Consider the following 13,095-nt stretch of genomic DNA (forward strand, 5'->3'; position numbering starts at 1 on the left):
CCTTCTGGTATTCGCATTACAGGTATGTTATGCTTTTTTGTAGTTGTCCTACAGTTATTGGATATTCTTGGGGTTTATTTCTTTCCTTTTTCCTTTTGCCTTTTAATTTAGGTATTTCTATGTGTGTATTCTCAAACTCTAATTCCTCAAGAATGTCTAGTTACTAATGAGCCCATCAAAGGCATTCTTCACATTATTTTCACCTCTAACATTTTTAGAAATACATTCTGAGCATTTTAATTTCCCTGCTTCATTATCTACTGTCTATCTGTTCTTATATATTATCTATATGTACTATCTATCTATCTAGCCCTTAGCATTTTAATCATAGGTTTTAAAATTAAAATTTCTTATCTGATATTTCCACCATTCTTGCAATGTCTGACTAATTCCAATGCCTCTTAAATCTCTTCAAAACGTTTTTTGCTAGTGTGCCTTGTAATTTCTTGATGAAAGGCTGACATGATATACTAGATAAAAGGAATTCCAGTAAATAGGCCTTTAGTAATGTGCAATAAGCAGGTAGGGGGAAGAGATGCGTTCTGTAGTCCTCTGAGTAGATCTGTGTTTTTTACTGATCCTGTGTCCCTGGGCTATAGAGGTCAACAGTGCTTCTCAGTTCCCCACTCATTGCTTGAAACAGACTGATGTCTACAGGTTGCTGGACTTGGCTCATCCATTCTCCCAGGAAGATTGGCTCTGGTTAAAAAGCTTCTCCTCTTAATGATGGCAATTCTTTTTAAAAACAATCCTCTTTAAGAATAACAGAATACTCTGACATACTTCAAAATGGTTACTTTTCCACAACTAAAAATGGTTACTTTTTTCCCCTTCCTCTGCCAAAGCAGCAGCAGTATTTTTCCCCAATATTCACTGTGAGGACTTGGTAAAGTTCCTAGAGGTAAAACTCATATAAGTGTGGGTTGCTTCTATGAGTGGGTCTCCCTAGAGTTTTTAACTCTCAGACTTGTGCACACTGAGCCTATAGCCATTTATCGATTGCAGTGTAGGATTTCCTACTCCAGTGCCATATCCCCTTGGCAGTTCTGCTGGTGAGTTTCTGCTCTGGAAAACTGGGACTCTGTACCTGCTTATGTGACTCTCTCTAATTGGAAGGAGTAGCTATTTGCTCTATGACCTCACTTCTCTGATTGATCTAAGAATACTTGTTGATTTTTCAGTTTTTCAGCTTTATGCTTGTTGGGACACAATGTGATTTCTGAGCTTCTTACATGTTGCACCAGAAACTGAAGTCTACACCTCTACTCTTCAAGCTATATTTTATTTCTTCAAGTGACTCACTCATTATTTACACCTCTATTTTAATTATTTTTAGTGTCTGCATGGAGTTTAAAATACAGGCCTACCTCATTTTATTGCATAGCAGATACTGAGATTTTTATAAATTGAAGGTTTGGGGCAGCCTTTTGTCCAGCAAGTCTATCAGCACCATTTTTCCAATAGCATCTGCTCACTTCATGTCAGTGTGTCACATTTTAGTTATTCTCAGAATGTTTATAACTTTTTCATTATTATATTTTAATGGTGATCTGTGATCAGTGATTATGACTAGGTGAAAGCTTAGTGATTGTTAGCATTTTTCAGTAATAGTCTTTAAAGTATATACTTTTTTTAAAGACATAATGCTATTGCAACTTAGACTACAGTAGAGTGTAAACCTAACTTTTATATATACTGAGGAACTAGAAACTTCATTTATTGCAATATTTATTTTATGGCAGTTCAGGTCCAAACCTGCAACATCTCCAAGGTATTCCTTCTGTAGACCCCCTTAAGTAATTTTGTCCACCTGCATTACTATACCTCTTTAAATGTGATGTCAAAACCTGATAATAGTCCTAATTCCTCTTTCCTCTGTCTTATGTCATTGTTGTCATTTCACTTTTACATACATCATAACACATAGTACAATGTGACTACTGTTGCTTTAAATACTATTTTTAAAATATGAGAATAGCTTACACTTCATCTTATTTCATTTCTAGTGTTTTGTTTCTTTGTGTAGATCCAAGTTTCCTCCCAGCATGATATCCTTTTCTCCAAAGAACTTTTGTATTTTTTGTATATTTTATTAACTGGTACCAAATTCCCTTAATTTTCCTTTTTTGGAAAATTAAAATATCTCCCACTTTTGAAGGATAGTTTCAGTGGATATAGAATTGTGGGTTGACAGTTGTTTTCTTTCAACACTTTAAAAATAGCATTCATTGTCTTCTTAGTTGCATAGTTTCTGGCAAGCTTATTGGTATAATTCTTATCTTTATTTCTCTATTTGTAATCTTCCCCTACCACCATTACTGTGGCTGCCTTTGAGACTTTCTCTTTGTTATTGTTTTCATTCAGTTTGAATATGACTTGGCAAGGTGTTGGGAGTTTTTGTTGGTTTGTTTTGGACTTTTTCTGCTTGATCTTTTCTGGTCATGAATCTTTTTTGGTGTATTATTAGTTTGGTTTTGGAAAGTTTTCTAAAATTATTTCTTCAAGTGTTTCTTCTGCCTTGTTCTCTCTTTGTTTTATTTCTGGGAATCCAATTACACATATGTTGTATCATTTAATGTTGTCTTATTGCTCTTTGGTGCTCTGTTCTGGTTTATTTCCCATTCTGTGTTTGGATTATGTGTTTTGTATTGACCTATTTTTGTGGTCACTGACTTACTTTCTTTGGTTGTATTACATGTAATATGAAGTACAGTAATGACATTTTCTGTAGAAATGTCTGTGGAAATTCCTGTAAATTTTCTGTAGAAATTTTATTTCTAGCTTATCTGAATTTGTCTATTGCTTCCAAGTCCAGCTTGAAGGTTCAGGAACTGAAAGTTCAGTGCTCCCATGGAATAAAAGAAGAGACAGACACAAAATAGTGTGGAGATCAGGGGACCAACGCAAAGCCTGTGAAGGTCCCAAACTTATAAAGGCTGCTGCTTTTATTAGGTGCATTGCTTAACCCTAGTGTTTGAAAGAAAGATCTCTACATTAGATAAGTCTGGTAATACAAAGAGGCAGGCTGAAAATAACTTCTAACAAACATCCTTCCCATATAAGGTGTACAAGGAAGTTTGAAGTATGACAAACAGTCCATTCTGGTGTTCCAGTTGGTTGCATTCTGCGTACTTCTAGAAACTTGTGTTTGTCATGACATAGGATCATATATTAACAGCTTCTTTTCTTAAATCTATCTATGATACAGCAAGCCTGTTTTGCACATCTGTCTTACAGTTTTCATCTCTCCTGAAACTACCCATGTATCTTGCATGTTGTTGACATTTTTTGTCAAAGGCTTTAATATAATATATAATAATCATGGTTACTCTAAAATCCTTAAAGCTCTCACACCTATGTTGTCTAGCTGTGATGAGTGATTTCTCAGTTCAGGTTTTTTAATGCTTTTTGAAATGCATTACCATTTTTTGTTGAATACCTGACATTATATATAACAGTAGATACTGTACTATGATAGTAGATACTGTAAGTTCTTTTTATGTTTCATGGTAAGAATACACTTTCTTCTGTTAGGCCTTTACTATGGGGATTTGTGTTAATCTAGTCAGGGTTCAATATGGGTTTGAAGTTTATTTTTTAAAGTTTTTTTTTTAAGATTTTATTTATTATTTATTCATGACAGAGAGAGAGAGAGAGAGAGAGGCAGAGACACAGGCAGAGGGAGAAGCAAGCTCCATGCAAGGAGCCTGACATGGGACTCGATCCCAGGACTCCAGGATCACGCTCTGGGCCGAAGGCTGGGCTAAACCACTGAGCCACCTGGGCTGCCCGGGTTTGAAGCTTATTATGGTTCTAGTTACCAAAGTTAGAATATAGTAATGCTGTGGGTTCCAGAGACTCACAATGCCTCTAGTAGAGGTTTTCTCCACCTCACACAGTTGGCAAATTGGACATGGTATCTTTGTTGTAACTTTTTTGTGTGTACTATTCATTGTGGAGATTTTATCTTATTTTATTTTATTTTATTTTATTTTATTTTATTTTATTTTATTATTTTTAATTGTGGGGATTTTAAAGGGAACTTTGGGCTCTACCCACTAGATGCCAGTAATACCCTTCAAATTGTGACAACCAAAATTGTCTCTAACAGTACCAAATTTTCCTAGTTGAGTTGGGGTAGCCCTCAGTTGAGAAGCACTACTTTAAAGATATTCTGTTTTACTTCTTGGTTTAGCTCTAGGTCCTCTCTTTGTGCTGTTTCCCAGAGTCTCTCTCTCTTTTTCTTTCTTTCTTTCTTTCTTTCTTTCTTTCTTTCTTTCTTTCTTTCTTTCTTTCTTTCTGATAGTCACACACACACAGAGAGAGAGAGACAGAGACACAGGCAGAGGGAGAAGAAGGCTCCATGCACCGGGAGCCCGACGTGGGATTCGATCCTGGGTCTCCAGGATCGCGCCCTGGGCCAAAGGCAGGTGCCAAACCGCTGCACCACCCAGGGATCCCCTTTTTTATCTATCTATCTATCTATCTATCTATCTATCTATCTATCTATCTCTTTCATATCTTTAGCTGTATTGTCACCTACATCTATGATCCTAAGGGCCTTTGCACATATATTTTCACTCACATTTGGCTTTTATCATCTAGTTAAAACTACTTTATCTTCATACCAATTATACCTCTAGTAGAATCTGCCTCAGATAAACACGCACAGGTCCTGTTTCCCTCTGTGCTTGTGCCTACCTCTATGCAGAATCTGTCTTAGTTGTTTGGCTTGCAACCTCAATTTTCTAATGTGTCAACACAAGTCATTAATGTTTAGTTTGTCTAGCAGTTTTCTTGTGATAGGAGGGCAGCAACAATCTTTACAGCTTTCCACATTTCTTAACTGAAATGAGAAGACCTAATTATATTTATCATGTTCCTGCATGTCCCCAAAATGTCTTCATTGGCTATTAATTTTTTCAACCTGGGAGTGGGTCAAGGATGCCCCATTCTAGTTAATTTTAGTATTTTACTCACCTTTCATGTATAATCATTTCAAATTATTTTCTCCTAAGAAACTAAGATTATTTGAATAGCCCAAGATCATTGTTTTACATAATGTTTACTGAACATATTTGTCTAACATTCTTCCATGGCTCCTTGCAGATTAAGTGTTTCTGGGAGGGAAGCTGTTGTGTCCTTAAGTGGTTCTCATCTAAAAATACATGAGACCCATGGCCACTGTTTGGTTGTTTGGTTAACGTGTCTGCTAAATATTTACCTTGTAAAGGTACTTTTTTTCTTTTGCATTTAGGAACAATATGTGGGGTAGAGCTTTGTTGGTATATGAATACTCTCTTCCCAAAAGTTTTTATCTTAGTTATTTTCGATGCTAAAATTGATGCATCTAAAATTGATGCATCTAGCATCTATTGATGATTCTTTCTTGATTCAGTTAGTGTCACAGTGTCTAGAGTGGTTATTTTCTACCTTTCCCTTTAGGTCTCTCCAGAAAAGATAAGTAGTGTTAAATGGCATTCTTTAAAATCAAGAAGGTTTCTCACATCCTCTTGTTAGCCTCAGAGTATTGGCTATTATCCTTAGGCTTTGAGACCGTAAAATGGCTATGCAAATGGGAACTGTATTCAAATAATGTCCAGAAGCAGAAAAAGCAGATTTTTCTTCCATGTTTCTTCTAGAGCAAGAAATATTTTCATAGATTCTCCTAGGAGTCTTTCTCATTTCATTGCCCAGAATTGGAGCACATATCTTATGCTAACCAATCAGAGAGAGGAGAATAAGATAAAAGTGTGATAATTTTGGACCAAATATGGGTAAGCCATATTTGAGCCAGAACCTCTGATGTATTTGTCTTTTAAAAGAGACAACATGGTTGACAAATCCTGAATTTTTAATGGGAACTGAGAAGTAGGGATGCAGGGCATGGCTGGAAAACAAGGATGTAGGCTCTGAGTCTGGAGTACTCTCCTGCCTTTCCATCTTGTTCCAAGCACCACCTATCCTGCTATTGTGCACATATTAGTGAGAAAAGTCTTAACTCACTTTTCTTTTCCTTTTATTTCCTCAGAAACATGGATTCTACTTTTGTGCAGAATGTTCCCAGTGAGCTTATCTGCCACATCTGCAAGGACTATTTCACAGACCCTTTCACCATTAGCTGTGGGCACAGCTTTTGTGCTCCTTGTATTTGCCTCTTGTGGGAAGATGCTCAGCATCCTGCTCGCTGCCCTGTGTGCAGGGCAGTATCTCCACGAATATACTTGGAAAACATTATTTTTGCTGAGGAACAAGTTCATGCTATCAAAAAATCAGTTGCCTGCCAGTTACCAAACTCTGCCAAGCAAGTCTGTAGGACACACCTAACAGCAAAGGACCTCTTCTGTCCAATTGAAAAGAACCTGCTGTGTGGGCACTGCTCCCATTCCCCAGGGCATGCCACTCACAGACACTCACCAATATCGAAGGCTACTAAGCACTACAGGGTAAGTACTCCCACTATGAAATGTGGAGGATTCTGTGTCTTACCAGGCAATGAGCAAAAGTTGTTGATTTTAATTTTTATCTTCTTATGCTCAAGCACGTAAAATTTCAGAAACCAATCCAGGTACTGTTCTGAAAACTAGGGATAAAGCACTGAAGAAACCAGACACATATCTTTGCTCCCCTAACATTTAAATTCCATTGGGATGAGGGAGAGGAATGAGGATGAGCTGAGGAGCGCCTTGGTATTTCATTGTAACTAACAGGGTGGGTAATCTCTAGAGGCAGTGACAGTCATTAGCAACTTCTGACATGATGACAATGAGAATCTTTTAGTGATAGCAGATTTATAAACAATGTATTCTAATCATGCCATAGAAAAAAGTGATGGCTATCATTTCAAAATTAAATATGAGTCAAAGATTCACTTCTGAAAATTGTCCATGTTACATATGATATCGGAACTAGAGTCCTCAGATAATGGACTGCATTTTCCAAATTCAGGAACTCTATTTTTAGTCAGTCTCCCACATTTGAATATTAGTGTTCTCAGGGAAAAATCACTGACCTATCTGCTTTCTTTACTGTTTATTTTTCTCATGTCTATCCTCTTATCGCTTTTTGAAGTATCTGAAATATACTATATTTGTTTTTCTAGTTCTCAAATTTGTAGTTCTTTTACAGGAGAAACTTCTGATGCAAATGAGGTCTATTTGGAAAAACAAACAGAGAAATCAGAGAAATCTAAACAGAGAGTACAACTTATTTAGGGGATGGCAGGTAAGCAACAGGCCCTCTTTCCCTTGGAACCAACTTGGGACAGATATCATGGTAACTGACAGTAGAAGAACATAAATTAAATCCTAATATCCTCTGAATCGGTAATCAGAAAAAGAGCTACATATGTTTCTCTACAGGGAAACATGACCTTCAGTGCACGATTTCCTATTGAGTTCATTGTGTAACTAAAAGATATTCCTGACTTTTCTGGATAAAGCAATATCTACCACTAATACTTTATCAGGGATGAGGGTAAGTAGTTGAAAACAATGGTGCAGACTAATAAATAAATGAAAAAGAAGGAAAAGAAGGAGGGAAAAAGATAAGAAAGAAAACAAATGCGTGGTTTCTTAGAAGTAGAAAGACATAAAGCTGTATGTAGTACTTCTATGATCTGAATGTTTGCTTCAGATCATTTGTATGTTCAAATTCTAACTCCCAAGGTGATAGCGACAGAAGTGGGGGGTTTGAGAGGTGACTAGGTCACAAGGCCAGAGTCCTCAGGTACAGGACAAGTGTCCTTGTAAAAGAGACCCTAGAAATGTCCCTTGTCCCATCTTCCATATGAGGACATGACAAAAAGATGGCTATCTAGGAAGTTGGCTCTCACCAGATACCAAATCAGCACCAAACGTAGACCTCCCAGGATATAGAATGGTGAGAAATTAATTTCTGTGTTTATAGCTACCCAGTCTATGGTGTTTCTGTTAAAGCAACCCAAACAGACTAAGACAAGAACACTGTCCATAGCACACAGGCCATAGAAAATGAAAGAAGAATAAAACCATCCAGATACATGTCCTAATTAAACCAATGTCATTTCAGAGTTTTATAAATCTACGGATGATAATGATCAGGGCTGAATATCCTAAGGTATACCAATATCTCCATGAAGAAAAGCAAAAACATTTAGAGACCCTGGCAATTGAAGGCAAGATCATTTTTAATCAACTCCAGAGAAATGTAGCTAGAATGCGTCACATGGGAAAACTCCTAAGAAAAATGTATCAGGAGCTAAAGGAAATGTGCTACAAAACAGACACGGACCTGTTCTGGGTAAGGACTGCCAGGGTGCCAAACACCAGCAGCTGAGGAAGGGTGCCAGGGTGCCAAACACCTGCCGCTCAGCCATCATTTATAGCCACTGAAGTCTGTATCCCTTTTGACTTCCATTATTTTTCTGTTTCCAAGGTGCAAAGTTTACCTCCTTTAGCTTGTGATGGCAGGCTTTGCTCCTCCAGTATGACTTGGAGGCCTCGAGTCACATTCACTTTGTGCAGAAGGGCAATTATGTAGAAAGTTTCATGGAACAGATCCAGGGAGGAAAAAAGTTCCTTCTCAATTCTACTAAATTTTCAGTTTCTAACCAACGGCAACAGAGTAGCTTGTGAATAGATCATTCCATTCTGATCTGCACTTGTCAATATATGGAAATGTGGGATTAATCCATTTTTTCTATTTTGAAATTGTAGATGTGAAGCCCACACAGCCTCAGAAGAACTTTGGGGAAACCTCTGTGAATCTTGCTGTAGATTAGAACAAACACAGCCAGTCGTTTATTCTCATAATATCTTCTGTTTTAAACTTTATGATGCTCATTATTTTATCAACTCTATGTCATGTAAGAATGAGTTCCATCATTATAAGGATAAGGAAAAGGGCAAATGATTTTACTCCAGGAAGAAAAGTGGAGATAGAGAATTTTCTAGTCCAGTCTCATAGCCTCAGACTAGACTAAACAGGTAGAACTATCTTGGCTCAAAGCTAAGCCTCCCTCTCTTTCTCTTCACAGAATTTGGGAGACATCATGAAAAGGTAAGTTTGCCACTCTATTCAAGTTGGTTTATGGTGACAGTGGTCAGGCTATTCCTGATGAGATGGACCCCCTTTTTTGTGACAAGTTTCTTTCTGTCTGCACTTATTTCTTATGTAAACAGTTATAGGTTTTATTTTGACCATCCTTAGGTAAAAGTCAGCATTGAGAGGGATATGGTTTCAGCTGCAAGTCTTCTTACAGAAGTTGCCAAAAGATGATTATTTTTCCTCTAATTTTTTAAGATCCTAATTATTTGAGAATTATTCCAGGTCTCCTATGGGAAAGGCAAATAAGCTTAGAGAGGCAACAGGTGGAAGAATGGTGATAAGAGGGGACAGGGAAAGTCCCCAAGAAAGAGCATCCTACAGAGTTGAAGCTCCATATGGACCAGGCAGCAAGTTCCAAAACTTTGGCACCTATTGGATTTTAGGAACTAAAAGAGAATGGCTGTGTGGCTCCCCTAGGGAAGCCAAAGATAGAAAAGAGAAACAATTATGAGTGAAGTAACATATCTTACTGAGCAGGGTAGCTAATTATAAAGTACAAGAATAACTACAGTATTCCTCAATTTGTGGAGTTGAATTCACATCCTTTGCACTTAACTGTGAGGATTCTGATGGAGCATCTTCAAGGAATCATTCATGATACCTCTGGACATGTTAGTAAGTGGCTCTTTTACTTTGCAGGAGTCAGTTAATGCAGTTGCACATTCCCCAGCCTATGAACCCTCAGCTGAACACATGGACCATCACAGGGATGTCTGAAAGGCTTAACAACTTCCGAGGTGAGAGGGGGCACCCTGGTAAGATCTCACTATTTCCTCCAGGAGGAGATACACCTGGAGGACTTCTCCTCATTTCTCTATTAGTCTTTTTGGAGAACAGGGAAGCAGGTAAATATGAATACCTTATAACTATATTTTATTATAATCAAATATGACTGTTTTCTTATGACAATTTGCAGTGAGTTTGAAACAAGCAAGCACTTGGCATCAAAACTACATACCAATTCAGTGTGTTTCAACTTACAGTTGTTAACTGTGGTTATATGTAGATGTTCAGATTCTCAGAAGCACCTTAAGTTGTTATTTAAATGTCTACCTAAACATTTAAGTTAAGGAATGTATTTGAAAAATCACAAGATTTTAAAAGGGGATAAAAATATATTTACAAACAATAGGTACAACAAGAAAACAAATGGAACATACAATTTGTTTTGTGGAAGGACTCTAAGACTGATGTAGATGGGGAGCCTGGCAGACAGGAGAAGCAGGTCTGGAATGGGAAAAGTTAAATTCGGATTCCATGGTGTATGAGTCAGAAATTCAGAGAGAGAAACCACTTCTAAAAAAAAAAAAAAATGGCAAACATGGATTCTCAATTTATTTTACCTTTGCTTGTTTACATGTTTCATACTCATGTTTGGGTAAAGTGATCATTATTTAGGACTAATAAGAATAACAGTATCATATTTTTAAGTCATATGTAATATATTTATTATGGTTGTTATATTTATTATATTTTGTGCTAGTTGATTAATGAGAAGACTTAAGTAAGTTGAAGGCCCATATTAGCATTTACTTGGGATCTATGAGCAGGCTCCTAAATTTTCAATGAGCTAGTGAAAATAAAGCCAGAGCTTGACATCCTACGTGTTTCTATATTCTCAAAATTGTCTTTCATCTAGTCGTATGAATAGACATTTACTTGCTCTGTAAATAGGCAAGAAGCCCTTACTGATGTGTCTCTGGATTTCCAGTGACACACTGTGTATAGTCACTTGTAATAAAGGACTGTTCTGGAGCAGTTAGTAGAGGCTCTGTCATGAAAGCTAACTGTTCTATGTCCCAGAATTTTATGAGGAATTACTAAATGGTAAGTACCTTGAAATTGGGCCGGGGCGGGGGCGGTGGGAGTGTGCTCAGGAAACAAAACAAATCAGTTTTGGTTTTATAGATCTGTTTGTTTGGCATTTGCCAGAACACTACTGTACTTGTCCCACAGAATTTTTAAGCTCTGGTCTTTGACTTCACTGTTTTCTTCTTACTGAAGTGTATATTACATTGGACCATAACATAAGCAATTATCGTGTGGCTCTGTTTGAAGACCTGATACATTTGCAATGCAGTTCCGACCATCAAGACATGCCCCACAGTCCAGCAAGTCTACAGTACACTCCTTTGTGGGGAGCTCAGACCTTCACCTCCGGCAAACATTACTGGGAGGTAGATGTGGGAAACTCTTGTAATTGGATTGTAGGACTTTGCAAGGAATCCTGGATCAATCGCAATGATATGCTGCTCAATTCTGAGGATATTTTCCTACTTCTGTGCATTAAAGTGAATGACCTTTGTCGTCTCTTCTCTGCCTCCCCGCCATTACTTCACTACATCCAAAGACCCCAGGGCTGGATAGGGGTGTTTCTAGATTATGAATGTGGTACGGTAAGCTTTGTGAATGTTGCCAAAAGCTCCCTCATTTGTAATTTCCTCTCATGCTCCTTTTCTTTCCCTCTCAGACCTTTCATTTGCTATGGACCCAAATGATCAGGAACAGCTCACAAACCTGACCAAGCTCTTGGGAATTTTAATAGTTGGGGAGGATCCTATTCTGGTGACTTCTCGAATGGGGAAATCACTTTTACCTCATGGATTTAAACTTCACCTTACCTCCAGGAGATATATTTGTATTATTTTTTAAAGTGGTGACAATGTGAAAGATGCACATTTGTCTTTTCTATTTTATTTAAATAAAAGCAATCTCTTTTATTATATTGTGTGAGATGTGTGCACTTCATTTGCTATGTGAGTCTCTTAACAGTGAAAAAAAAAAATGCATGGGTGTGGAAATTAGCTAAATCAATGAACACCAAGCACAGAAAATTCTCCTTCCAGACAGTTCTTGTCAAAACCCAATGTCACAGTGGAATTCCTCCATTCATTTGGCTAAGTCCCTCCTCCCTCAGTTCTCCATTTACTGGACTTGATTAGGCCACAGGACCTTAAGAACAGTGCATCTCTTCCCTATGTAAACAGAATTCAGGTCTTTTCTAGTTTTCAAAGCACAAGATGGACAGCCAATGCTGGTCCTCTTCATAGCACATTCCAAAAAAGAAACACCAGCCCGGGAATATGAGAAGCACAACAGAATGCTTGATAAATAAATAAAGGAATGTATAAAAAATTATTAAAAGTAAAGGCTACACGGGACACCTGCACCCCGATGTTTATAGCAGCAATGTCCCAATAGCCAAACTGTGGAAGGAGCCTCGGTGTCCATCGAAAGAGGAATGGATAAAGAAGATGTGGTCTATGTATACAATGGAATATTACTCAACCATTAGAAACGACAAATACCCACCATTTGCTTCAACGTGGATGGAACTGGAGGGTATTATGCTGAGTGAAATAAGTCAATCGGAGAAGGACAAACATTATATGGTCTCATTCATTTGGGGAATATAAAAAACAGTGAAAGGGAATAAAGGGGAAAGGAGAAAAATGTGTGGGAAATATCAGAAAGGGAGACAGTACATGAGAGACTCCTAACTCTGGGAAACGAACTAGGGGTGGTGGAAGGGGAGGTGGGTGGGGGGTGGGGGTGACTGGTTGACAGGCACTGAGGTGGGCACTTGACAGGATGAGTACTGGGTGTTATTCTAGATTTTGGCAAATTGAACACCAATAAAAAATACATTTATATAAAAAAGTAAAGGCTACAGAACCAACAAAAAGTTAAAATAGTGCAGACACAATTAGTAAGGCAGGAAGTGCTGAGAAATGCTATTGAATAAATAAATGAATTATGTTTTATGTTAATGTTCATACTCATGGGTCAGAAATTTCTTTTAACTGAAAAGACAAAAAATTTAGATTGTGTACAATTTGACTCTTCAGTGTTGCTGTGAGTAGTTCTCAATGATGTGCCCAGTATTCCAGCAATATAGACAAGTTTCACTGGAGTGATAGTAGTACAGGCAATAAGACCTTGATGCTTAGATACTGCAATGGCTTTAAGGAAATTACATAAATAGTCAAAATACACACATACACATGT

At 37.6% G+C, this 13,095-nt stretch overlaps 1 protein-coding gene across 1 annotated transcript; it reads left to right on the forward strand.

The window, feature by feature from the left end:
• Positions 1-6,035: 6,035 nt before the first annotated feature.
• LOC112915823 (tripartite motif-containing protein 77-like) lies at positions 6,036-11,585 on the forward strand. The gene is made up of 6 exons (XM_025993317.2): positions 6,036-6,446; positions 7,129-7,224; positions 8,050-8,280; positions 9,017-9,039; positions 9,727-9,824; positions 11,092-11,585. The coding sequence occupies exons 1-6, from the start codon at positions 6,036-6,038 to the stop codon at positions 11,583-11,585; spliced, it is 1,353 nt and encodes a 450-aa protein (XP_025849102.1).
• The last annotated feature ends 1,510 nt before the right edge of the window (positions 11,586-13,095 follow it).

This window comes from Vulpes vulpes, chromosome 11 (assembly GCF_048418805.1).
Source record: "Vulpes vulpes isolate BD-2025 chromosome 11, VulVul3, whole genome shotgun sequence".
NCBI lineage: Eukaryota > Metazoa > Chordata > Mammalia > Carnivora > Canidae > Vulpes > Vulpes vulpes.

Coding starts and splice junctions, on each gene's coding strand:
- LOC112915823 (XM_025993317.2), top strand. CDS start 6,036: ATGGATTCTACTTTTGTGCAGAATGTTCCCAGTGAGCTTATCTGCCAC. Junction 6,447..7,128: donor AGGCTACTAAGCACTACAGG/GTAAGTACTCCC, acceptor GTTCTTTTACAG/GAGAAACTTCTGATGCAAAT. Junction 8,281..9,016: donor CAGACACGGACCTGTTCTGG/GTAAGGACTGCC, acceptor TTCTCTTCACAG/AATTTGGGAGACATCATGAA.